Source organism: Montipora foliosa, chromosome 4 (genome assembly GCF_036669935.1).
Source record: "Montipora foliosa isolate CH-2021 chromosome 4, ASM3666993v2, whole genome shotgun sequence".
NCBI lineage: Eukaryota > Metazoa > Cnidaria > Anthozoa > Scleractinia > Acroporidae > Montipora > Montipora foliosa.
In genome coordinates, this window is record NC_090872.1 from 11,424,152 (window position 1) to 11,435,689 (window position 11,538).

At 40.0% G+C, this 11,538-nt stretch overlaps 1 protein-coding gene across 3 annotated transcripts in view; it reads right to left on the reverse strand.

Annotated features, from left to right (window-relative positions):
- Nucleotides 1-299: 299 nt before the first annotated feature.
- The window catches only part of LOC137999830 (uncharacterized), a 13,273-nt gene continuing 2,034 nt past the window's right edge, over nucleotides 300-11,538 (reverse strand). Inside the window, exons 2-8 of one of the 3 annotated variants that reach the window (XM_068845765.1) lie at nucleotides 11,321-11,420; nucleotides 9,946-9,979; nucleotides 6,423-7,415; nucleotides 5,149-5,364; nucleotides 4,309-4,582; nucleotides 2,030-2,229; nucleotides 300-1,741 (exon numbers count right to left, since the gene is read on the reverse strand). In XM_068845765.1, the coding sequence (XP_068701866.1) occupies nucleotides 1,003-1,741; nucleotides 2,030-2,229; nucleotides 4,309-4,582; nucleotides 5,149-5,364; nucleotides 6,423-7,387 (2,394 nt within the window). In that variant the 5' untranslated portion in view covers nucleotides 7,388-7,415; nucleotides 9,946-9,979; nucleotides 11,321-11,420 and the 3' untranslated portion in view covers nucleotides 300-1,002. The remainder of the gene's footprint in view (nucleotides 1,742-2,029; nucleotides 2,230-4,308; nucleotides 4,583-5,148; nucleotides 5,365-6,422; nucleotides 7,416-9,945; nucleotides 9,980-11,320; nucleotides 11,421-11,538) is intronic. The other 2 variants (XM_068845764.1, XM_068845767.1) reach the window with 2 other exon arrangements.

Here is an 11,538-nt window from a genome sequence, read left to right on the forward strand (position 1 = left end):
AGTGGTGGGTAAGTATCTCGAAATATTTCATCTAGGGTATAGGGGTAGGTGAGTCTGCTGGCCTTTTGAGAACAAGCTGGGAAATGTCGCTGCCCTACTCCCCGACAGATAATCTGCGGTCGATATGCGAAATCGTCGACGGCTGGAGAAGGGTAAGTCGCGTGTCTCGTTCATAGCGGATCAGTCCGCCATTTTGATGTCGCTTTGCTGTGGAAGTTCACATTGTACGGACGGACTTACAGGCTGCACAACAATTTTGTGAAAGGTCACGAAGAATTTACGCTACGTATGAAAGGGAAGTTTTGGTCTATTTTGTTGCTTCTATTTTATTTGGAGGGAATCTACGTGCCTACGTTACAGCAACAAGCACATTTATGGCAACGAAATCACAATGTGAGCCTTTGTTTTACTCTAATGTGCCTTTATCGCTTTTATTTTAAGATTGACAAATGATGTTGAAAGAAATCCCGTTGATCAGCGCTCTGGACCAAGGCCACTTCCCGTTTTCAGTAGTTCGTACGAACACGACTTCGCACTAACCGTTCGGTACCGCTCGTTAGACTTTATAGTTCCCAAATAAAGATTTATTTAAAAAACTACAGCTTCTTTGATGACATTAAATAGCGAGGGAATGTTCGCTATAGGTCTATAGTTCTTCAGGCCAAGTTCTCCCGATCGAGATCTTGTTTTTTCAAATTGAGAACTGAGAGTTACTTCCACGTAATGAAATCTGGAAGTAATTAGAGTAGCTAGGTTTTTCTAACATCAATAGGCCTCAGTCCATTATAAGGGCAATTAATTGGCCATTTTAATATTAATATGCGTTTTGCCATGTTTGTTACCGCTGTTTGTGTGTTTTATTTGATAAATTATTATAATTCAATTTGCTGTAGATTATACACTACATACTATCTACTATGTGATATGTACTATATACCATTCAGCATTTGCCATTCTGCTCTAATCTGACCAACATGTTTTATTGGACATGCGGAGTTCTACTCAGACTTCTAGAAATTCAGAAGCGCGAGCTTCCATGCAGGCGCGGTAACCTTCCCTATGATATGCGCTGAACATGGCGGGTGTGAAAAACTGATTGGCGGTACCGTGATTTGGAAACACGCCACACCAAGGTTCGCTTAGCAGTTTTAAAGCGTAACAATGGCAACATTCACAACAACAGCACGTCAAACGATCAACTTCATGCGCATCCATCTCAGGTCCACTCCCCCAACGGTCTGCCTCGATATCAATCTTGATTTCGTCAATGATCTCGTCCCATTTCCTTCCCTCCCATGGAATACCTTGCCCTGGATGACGCGGAAGAATGTATAGTATTTCGCCTTCTCCGACCTTTTCATCTTCATTTTCGGTGAGCTCATGGTACTCTACTTTAAATCTATAACTCCTTGGTTGCTTTCCAGGCGGTTTGTCGATTACCTTCACTCGGATATCTTTGTAAACGTCCTGTCCGGTTAGTCCAGTAAATGAACAACGCAAGATCTCTCTGCCTTTTTGCAACGCCATGATGAGGTCTTTTGCTGGCCCTTCTTCGCTGGGTGCGCCTCCATCGACGACTACAATTTTCTCGAGACGCCTTTTCAAAAGCGGCAAAATACCAAGATTCTCAAAGTGGCCACCGTCACTCAAGTGGAGAACTGGAGGGGGAGTGGGGCCGACGTTAACTACTTTGTAGACTTCCCGAAAAAATCTAACGTGATATATGTGAATGATACACCACCTACAAGGGAAAAATAAAAAGAATTATAGCTATAGTAAATGTGACTTTGTTACTTAGGAGGTTATACGGTTTCACTTCTCAAATATCACCTTCAAATGTTGCAATTTGACAGTTGCTCTTCGTTTTCATTCATTTGACTACTAAGCCTATCCCGAGCTACTCTTCAAACGTTATTCTTGGCTTCCTTGTCGCAAAAGTTGCTGTCGTAGATTTTATGCCGATTTCTACTGACACAACCATAACCTCAAGTTGTATGAACTGGTTGATGTAGTAAATTAAACAAAATACCTCACAAATTTTTGCCAACATCCTGGATTTTCTCCCCCTGTGGGCAACACGGCAATGAATGTCAGGACACCAGCAAACACTAGAAGGAAAGTTACTGCTCTTGTTTCCCAGACTCCGAATTCACTTCCACCCAACACTGGGATTATGGGAAACACAATGATTGGGAGCACCAGAAACAGTTGGATCAGAATTGAGAGAATCTAAGGTAAAAATAAATGTAAAAAATTGGACTTAAGGACTAAACGAGTGGCAATCAGTTATATCTGATTCAAAACTGGACACATTAAGCAAATGTACAGGGAACCCATGCCCAGTAGAATACATTCACGCCCATACGCGATCCATGAAAAAGGCGTTTTAGACTTCCAGCCGTCCCCCTTTACTCGCTTAGTAGGGAGCTTTAGCAATGACGGGGGCAACGGCGACGAGAACGTCATGAAAAAACAAAAATTCCCGTTATTGCGATCACTTCGCGACTATTCCGAACTTTTTAATATGACAAAGGTGTGGCAGTCCTTCAGAAATGAAACCGTTACGAGCGGCCGTTAATTTAGGGGAGAAAAATGAAAATTTATGTCCAAGTGCTGACGTTCTCTATAACACCTCAAACTTGGTTATTTCACGTTGTAGTTTCGCTGACGACGGCAAAGAAATTGACAAAAAGCAAAAACGCACGTGCATGGCGTGCAAAGCTACTGCTTTTGCCTACTAAATATGCAAATTTGTAACGTTCTCGTTGCCGTCGCCGTTGTCGTTGCTAAAGCTCCCTAGTTAGTCGAGGACGAGGAGAGGACAGGCACGAGGAAAAAATGTGGGTGTAGCTTCTCCTCGCAATCCATTTTCTACCTTTAATTGACCATCATCCTTAATTCGTAATTTGCTCTGAATTTATTATTATCGTTAATTTAGAAGACTGAAAGCTTGAAATGGATTATGGGAAATGGTCATATATTTTTTAAAAGATAACCCAAGTCTATGGACATAGGACTCGAACCTGGGAATGATGATTAACCCCTCACCTAACCACTTGATTACGACACCGCTAGCTGCTCAGGGTCAATAGTTTTAAACACTATTTGATAATGCTGTATCGTCACTCGGTAACAAACAACATTAAACACTGCAAAAGGTCGGTTTCCAAACTTCTCGAAAAAGCTAAACATTTTAAAATCATAGCTTAGGCCTAAGTGATTATCTAGCTTAGGCCTAATTACTCTTTTGTAGCGATATTCTATGGGAGACTTTAATAAACGTTTCTTTTTTTTAGAGTGTAGTTTCTCGATCTTCAGTGGTGAAGCGAAAGAAGCGGTTTCTCTAGAGTAGAAACTCGGAGTTCTCTCTGCTACCACAAGTCCTGGGACACAGTGTCCTTAATTAACGTTAAGAGTAAATGCAAAGCAAATTACGAATTAACGATAATCGTTAATTTAGAGAAGAGATCATGTTGCTCCTTGAAATGTTCCCCCTCGAATCCAGGTTTCGCGCGGACATCTAATCTCGTGCCCGCATTCTCGGAGAAAGAGGGACTGCTTGTGGTCTACATGTTTTATCACAAAACAGACAATTTTAAGAAATGAATCACATTAAACTCTATTCGTATTCAGGAGCACATGACTTGGAGCTCTTTGTCAACAGTTATTATTTATTTAAAATCATCTAGTGGGATATCTCGTCATGTCTTGTCAACTTAGTCAATCCGTGTGCAACGTAACGTCTGTGATAACGTTATTGATGCATAAATTAAATATATTCAACCATCGAGTTCGCGGCAAACGTCATACTTTCCGGATTTGATGGAAGAAACAAGTTTGATTTTGGCTCATTTCTTACTTTTAAGCTCTAGGTTTCGAACATCTCAACATCTTCTCAAAAGGAGAAAGTTTTTGTAACAAGAAGCAGTTTCAAGTAAATGCTATGCGAAACTCTCTGTTACGTTTTGAATCTACGAGGGGAATTACATATTTTAAAATAATTAGGTTTCAGGGTCAGGATCACAGAAAAAAGACCTTTCTTCTTTTCTTTCAGTTAAGAAGAATGGCCTTGAGAAGCAAGTATTGAATTTTCCTCGACTATCCAGTTTACTTTGGGAGTGACCAACGGGAAAGCTTTAGCTACTTTAGCCACTGCGCTGCCACATTTCCCGACAATTAAAATGGTCAACTCATTGTCTACATTTTTTCCAACAATTATTATTTTACTGTTGAACTGTTTTTTTGAGTGAATGAATGAATGGCCCGCTGGTCACGTGAATGAGGGGGCCGCCCTGTTTTGGCCCATACCGTGATCTGACATCCTTCATGAGATCCCTTAGGTTCAGCAACTATAGAATTTCCCATTCCCAAACCGAGCATGATCTGCAAGCTTTGTACTTGATCGACGTACGTCTCATATTCACCCATATGAAACGAAACAACAGCAGCTGAAGTTGCCATGGCTTGGGACAGCTTAATATCTCGTGGATGAAGACGATTTTTAAACTGGTCTTCCCCGCTTGTGTTGTCAACTCTTTCAAGCAAAGAGGGTGCCATTGTAAAGAGCGCAAACGAGGGTTCTCTAAAATAACAGAAAAACAGAAATAAGATTTGGTCAAAAATATCTGCCGTGAAGAGGTGTATTTTCTCCATGTTGACTCAGAATACTCGGAAAACATTTGAGTTCTCTTTCGGAGGAATCGATAACTTCTTCGGATACTCTAGAACTGAGATCTAGACTACAGTTTACCTGAAAAGTGTGCAATTTCATTCGATTGCAGATCAAAATAAGTCGAACTTCTGGGTCAAACCAAGAGAAAATAATATCAACATATAGAATATTGCTTGAATCTGATTTTAAGTTGACTTTTCGCCCGTTGCCAAACGTCTAGTTTATCATCTTTCTCACGAACGCATCACACCATTTACTATCAACAGTCGTGAAAAAAGGCGCACCCGCATAGCAGGCCAGTGGGACACTTTGTCAATGAGGTATTGCTCCTCCGGAGTTATTTCTGCCATTTCCAAATTGATTGCTGCTGAATTTAGAGACTTCTCTTCACAACTGGCTTCTTATAACTGAAAGTGGCCTAAGTGGTCAATAAAACGTCGTGAAAAGGGGAAGAAGTGGTTCTATGATATTCATACCTCGGAGAATCCTTTAGTCGCCATTCATGAACTGTCACGTTACAGATGTATTCTGGTGCTATACCTACAAGGTCATCCAAGGTCAAGCCACGATTCAAGCTCTCAGATGTTGGCTCGAAGCACGTGCAAAAGGGAAATATGTCATTCCACGTAATTCCAGAGCAACCAGCCGTCCTTGTGCTCTCTGGGGAATAAAATGCCCTCTGTAGCCGCCATCTGCAAACAACAAACCCCAAGAAACAACCAACAAATAAGCAGATGATAGTACGTAATAGTTTCAGATGCATCGAATTGTATTTAGTTCTTAATTAAACGATCTCCGAGAAGTTAATATTTTCAGAAATGGTGTGTTGGCCAATTCGCGGAGGGCACATGGCACTCAAGAATAACGTTGTTCCCAGAGTTTTTCTCCGCCTAGGGAGCGGGACAATAGCGCCGCATGGGCTGCAGAGATGCTGCCTGGATGATGTTATTAATGTTTTTCAAAACGAGAGCAGGACGAGTTGTACTGACACCTCGCCTGTGTTATGGTTTGATCTTACCCTGGATCATAGTTGAGTGGCCGAAAGTGGAGGCGCCAGTTTTGAAAGTGGAAAATCCTACCTCGCTCTTAATTTTGTACTGGTAGTCAAATTTGAAGGTGACTATTAGAGCGGATAAGGAAAATAATGACGATGATGAGGGTGTGACGATGATAATGTTAATAATGATGATGTTAACGATGATGAAGATGATGATGCTGATGATGATGGTGATGATGATGATTATGATGATGATGATGATGATGACCAGAGCTTGTCGACAGGGCGCATTCAATGTCTGTACTCAGTCCGTTAGATAGCAGATAAAGAAGACAGCACTTTTACAGTAATAAATCAACAAAGAGGGTAGGTATGGCGCAGTGGTGAGAGCACTCGCTTCCCACCAATATGGCCCGGGTTCGATTCCCAGACTCGGCGTCATATGTGTGTTGAGTTTGTTGGTTCTCTACTCTGCACCGAGAGGTTTTTCTCTGGGTACTCCGGTTTTCCCCTCTCCTCAAAAACCAACATTTGATTTCATTTGCGTTAACTTGTTAATTTCAATTTACAGTGTCCCCGATTAGTGCTCTTCGGTGCTAGAAGATTAGACACTTAAATAAAGTTCCTTTCCTTTCCTTTCATTCTCTTCGCTTGATTTTTCCACGTTATTACAGGAACCATTTTTATCTTGGTGCGTCAGCATTTGTTCGTATGACTTTGCGTGCATATTTCGTTCTTTTTGACTGCCATTACCTGTAATAAATATGGATGGCATTCCTTTGAAACATACCCAAGAGAGGGTTGAGCCAGATTAGCACTCCAGAAATCCACAAGAGCAATGCAAATCTTCTTTCAGTGTATACCACATAAAGAATAGCTGTTTTGTAAACCCTCCACTTGACAGCATAAGCATACAGATAGACAATAATGATCAATGATGCCTTTTCTCTCAAAGGCGGTATGCCGAGCCACAAGAAAACACTGAGGAAGAGAATGAGCGCATTTAACCACAAAGGAGTGACAACTACAAACTCTTCTATGAACCAAGGAAAGAACGTCATTGCAAATACAAATCCCGTAAGATTAAACAGGATTTTGGCCAACGGCCTCAAGGATGGGCCAGCCACTCTTTTCACGATGTAAAAAATCAGAAAGATAATGAACAAGAATGCGAATGTTATGAAAACAAAGTACTTGTCTGGCCCAAATTTTTGGACACACTCGACAGTTTCTGTCATGTTGAAAAGCTGGGACACTTCAGGATTTTCAGAAATGGCAGAGGAAGTAAAATTGTGAGTTTTTAAACTCGGGCAGGTAAATGTTGCTCTCATCACGTTACCAAAAAAGTAGTCAATCAAGTAAGCGGTTGGAAATGCGAACCCAAAGTAATTGACACTTGAGAGAAAAATTGCAACAGCGATATTTAGAGTTAAAAGAACGAGAGTATCAAAACAGCCTTGAAGCGGATTTCGCCAATCGCATAAAAGACCAATCCTCTTTCGCATGTTATCAAAGAACTCTTCATGCCATCTTGGGTCATCCCTGTTCTCGTTGCGGTATTTCCAGTCCAAGTAAGCCGTGCCTACGTAACCACCCCCGGATACACAGCTGAGGTAGTCTGGAACGATCTTTTTGTGCAATAGTCTGCGCAGGACACCAGAGCAGAGTGCCGCTGACCGAACGCCGCCGCCAGAAAAAGCTACACCTGTTTTGCTCATTGTATCGGGAGAATGCCACTATCGTACTCTGAAAAGAAAAAAAATTCCTAGTCACCTTTTCAATAACATCATTTTGATTTTAAAGTAGGAAAATTGATTTGAACACCAATTCATGCAGCAGACATTTTAAGCTAGGAAAAGTCGCGGTTTTTTTCCTTTGCCCATCATTACATAAATATAGGCGGCGAGTTTTTAAATGAATCATAAGTGTTGCAAGCAATTCATTGAAAAGCGCGTTATTTTGTTTCTAGTTGGTTCAGAAAGTGTTAACAATATTGTTGATGACCAGGTGTAGAAAAAAACATAATATTTCTCTCATCGATCTTTCATAAAATCGCCAAGTTTAGTTTGCGGTGTTCACAAAGTTCTTTATATTTCCATTTAACAAGGGCTCTACAAAAAGTTTTTAACCGTCTCTTGAATCAGGCCAATCAAATTATATAAGAATTACCTACCTATTCTTTGAGCTTGTTTTGTAAGGCTAGTCAATTATGTCTGGCGTCGGTTACTGAGACACATGAGTTTGCACTAATTTAATTAGCTCCGTGATTGATTTACGAAAATTATTTCTTCGTTTTCCACTCAGTCGGTAACACATTCAAAGAAGTCTTCGTAGGCCAAAACGTTTCTTTTTGCCAGACAGAAACAAATGATTTAATTTGTGGAAGTGATATGTTTCCACCTGCTTTCTTTAGGACAACACCTGTATTTTGCTTTTTCAAATGTAGAGGGTCCCCTAAACTTTTTACGTGAAGCATGATGGGGCGGTTTATTTTCTCGTGAATCATGATTTAAATTTTTTTTATTCGTGATTTGTGATTAAAGATGGTAATATGTCCACATGAAAGAATTTTTTTAATTAAACTTGACCCATGAATGAAGATTTGAATTAAACGTGATTCGTTAACCACTGTGTTTTGGGTGATCAATTTACGGCCATTTTATTGTTTTGAAAATGTACGTATTGTTTTCGAACGGTTGTGGTTAGGCTTTTGATAGGACATGGACTTCATGTGGATCGAGAAAAGTCATAAAATAGACCACCGATGGTTTTTGAACAAATAAGATAAGACATTACGTCATCTTTTGTCGCGTATGCCTACAGACATGACAACCGTAGAAAGAGGTTTGAAGTGAACCGGCTTCAAAAGAGAGAGGTGAATTTTTCTTCCTTTTTATGTGAAGTGCATGAACCAACTATTGTTTGTTAGAGCGGGAATAGTCGGAATATTGACCAACATTTGACTTTCGTATATTATACATTAATATGTTACAGGTTGAATTAAAATTCTGGATAATTTAATTTCAACCTTCAATATTGGACAAAACTCTGAGGAAAAATTCTTGCTTAAGCATCATTTGACATGCGCTCACAAAGTATATTAGAATTGAATCTTTATCACACAGACAATTGAAATAACAGCGTCATATTTTCCCAAAGAGTTTTTGTCCAAGATTGTAGATTGCTTATTTCAACCTACCGGTAGGTAAAATTTTGTTAACCTAGATTATTATGAACTGTCTAAAAAAGGGTTTTCCCTTCTTTGGGGATGTAATTAAAAAAATGGGGTCTGGATTTTTAGGGGCGATAAAAAAGAAAACACCCTTCTCCTACCGTCTCTCCCATTTCTTCTTCCCTTTTTTCGACATCAAATACAGAGCACAAAAGCGAACGAAGGCGAACCGAGGCGCGCAAACACGCAAATCTTAGATTAGTTTTCATTACTCTAGAAAAGACTAGAAGTAGTAAAGGGTCGCATTTGTTAGAAGTCGAAATGTGACTCCATCAGAAGACAGACGGTTAAAAAAAAGGGCCAATTACATGAGCCGGGCCAGCGTGGTCAGCCGGGCTGGTCGGGTTTGCCGGGATTAGTTTCAGCCCGGTATTACAGGGTTTTTCTAAAACAAACACCCAAAAATTGCTCGTGTGTAACCAGCTAAAATGCCGCAAGAGTCAAATGGTTACTATCAAAAGACGTTTCTGTTAATTTCCGTGCAAAAACATTTCTGTGTGGCGTCCAGTTTTTAAATAAGCGCCGCCCTCGAACAAACGCCGCACTTGAGGCGCGAGAAATTAAAAAAGCGCTGTGGCGCTTATTCGAGTAAATACGGTACTCTTTTTATTTATTTGCACGCAAACCCTTCAAGCGTAGAGTGCGACGGTAAGCTTAACTTTTCAATTGTTTTGGTTACCAAAATCCCGAGAACTATCTGTTCAGTGAGATACATGTACACCCAATTCTCTAAATTATGAATACCAATGATGTAAAGCATTGTTGTTAGCACTAAATGGATTTGAAAGACATGCACGATAGTTTTTCCGATCCACCTTAGTTGATCAGTTAGTGTTCAATAGGCAGCGTTCAATTGACTTTAAAAGGTGTTTAAATTACTTTCGTCCAGTTTGTCAAAAGTAAACGGTCACTGTGAGAGTTTGCTAAAACTAGCGCCTTGATAAAGAATATTCGACAATTGAAAGAAAACAGTGAAGAAATGTTTGTGAGTTGCGTATAAGGAACCCAACACAGTGCAGCGATAACAATCTAAGGAGCGCTTACCAAGTTTCTCGGCAAACTAATGGTATTGGACTTTCTACAATTAAAGAGGGAAAAGAAGAATAAGCTGTAGCATTTATCAGAAAAAAACGGTTTTGAGGTAGAAAGAGAAACGGAACTATCTCATTTAACGGTAATCCTAAAAAATTTAGAGACAGGTTCCAGTTATGTATGGTATTGCCGGAGAAAATTCTGCTCGTTTCGGTAAAACGTGGAAAAATGGACAACCTCGAAAGGTAATCCTTTTATTTCAAAAAATGTCTGCCGAGATTAGCCAAACCATTTTTTTTTCTCACCGAACTTAAAACAAGCTGTTTTGTGGACAAATGGTGAATGCCCTCTGTCATATTTCACTGTTCCAGCTGTTCCATCGCTCGTACACGTTCATAACACACTATGTCGTACACCACTGACCAGCCACAAGCTGTTTGGCATCGTTATGACATTTTTAAAGGTAGGTCTTCGTTTTAGATCACAGGGTCTTCGTTTCAGATCAGTGGCTCTTCGTTTTAGACCATATGGTCGTCGCTTTAGATCTTAGATCAGTGGGTCTTCATTTTAGATCAGTGGGTCTTCGTTTCAGATCAGTGGCTCTTCGTTTTAGATCACAGGGTCGTCGCTTTAGATCAGTGGGTCTTCGTTTTAGATCACAGGGCCTTCGTTTTAGATCAGTGGGTCTTAGGTCTTAGGTCTTAGGTCTTCGTTTTAGAAACACCGCGATTAAGAGTGTTACGAAAACTAAGACCCTCGAAAACGAAGACCTAAGACCCAAGAACCCGGGGTCTTAGTTTTCGTATTACGAAAACTAAGACTAGGGTCTAGGCCCTTGTAAACAATGGAAATTTGGATCATTATAAGTAGCTGGGAAAAGAGTGCTATATAAAAACAGTAATGACAAATACGAAAAACACCCTTATGTAATGCAATTCATTTATATAGCGTACGTATCGCTGATGGTCGCTGGTTGTAAGACTTAAAAATTAGAAGCCAGCTTTTTAAGGAACCCCTTAAAAGGCAGGGTATTTTAAACTCCTAAAAGAGCCACCTTTTTAAGACTCTTTAAAAAGTCAGTTTTTAGATTTCTTAAAAATAGTTAAGACTGCTAGAAAGCCAGCTTTTTAAGATCCCTTAAAAGGAAGGTGGATTATCAGTAGCTGGGAAAAGCTATATAAGAACAGCAACGACAAATACGAAAAACACCCTTATGTAATGCAGTTCATTTATATAGCGTACGTATCGCTGATGATCGCTGGTTGTGAGACTTAAAAATTATAAGCCAGCTTTTTAAGGAACCACTTAAAACGCAAGGTATGTAAGACTCTTTAAATTGCCACCTTTTTAAGACTCTTCAAAAGGAAAGAAACCAGGGAAAACTTACCTCTAGTCAATAAAACCTCTAGTCAGAGATTTGGGCGCTGGATGTTGTCTACATGGTTTAATTTAAACAGATACATCCCCATGACACGCTTGCATGTTGTCTGACAGAAATAAAGAAACCTGTCACATTCGTAGACGCTTACTTTAATTTGGCACGGAAACTAAAAGCTAGGGTCTTTCGAATAACGATTAAAAACTACTTCAGTCCTAATAAGATTG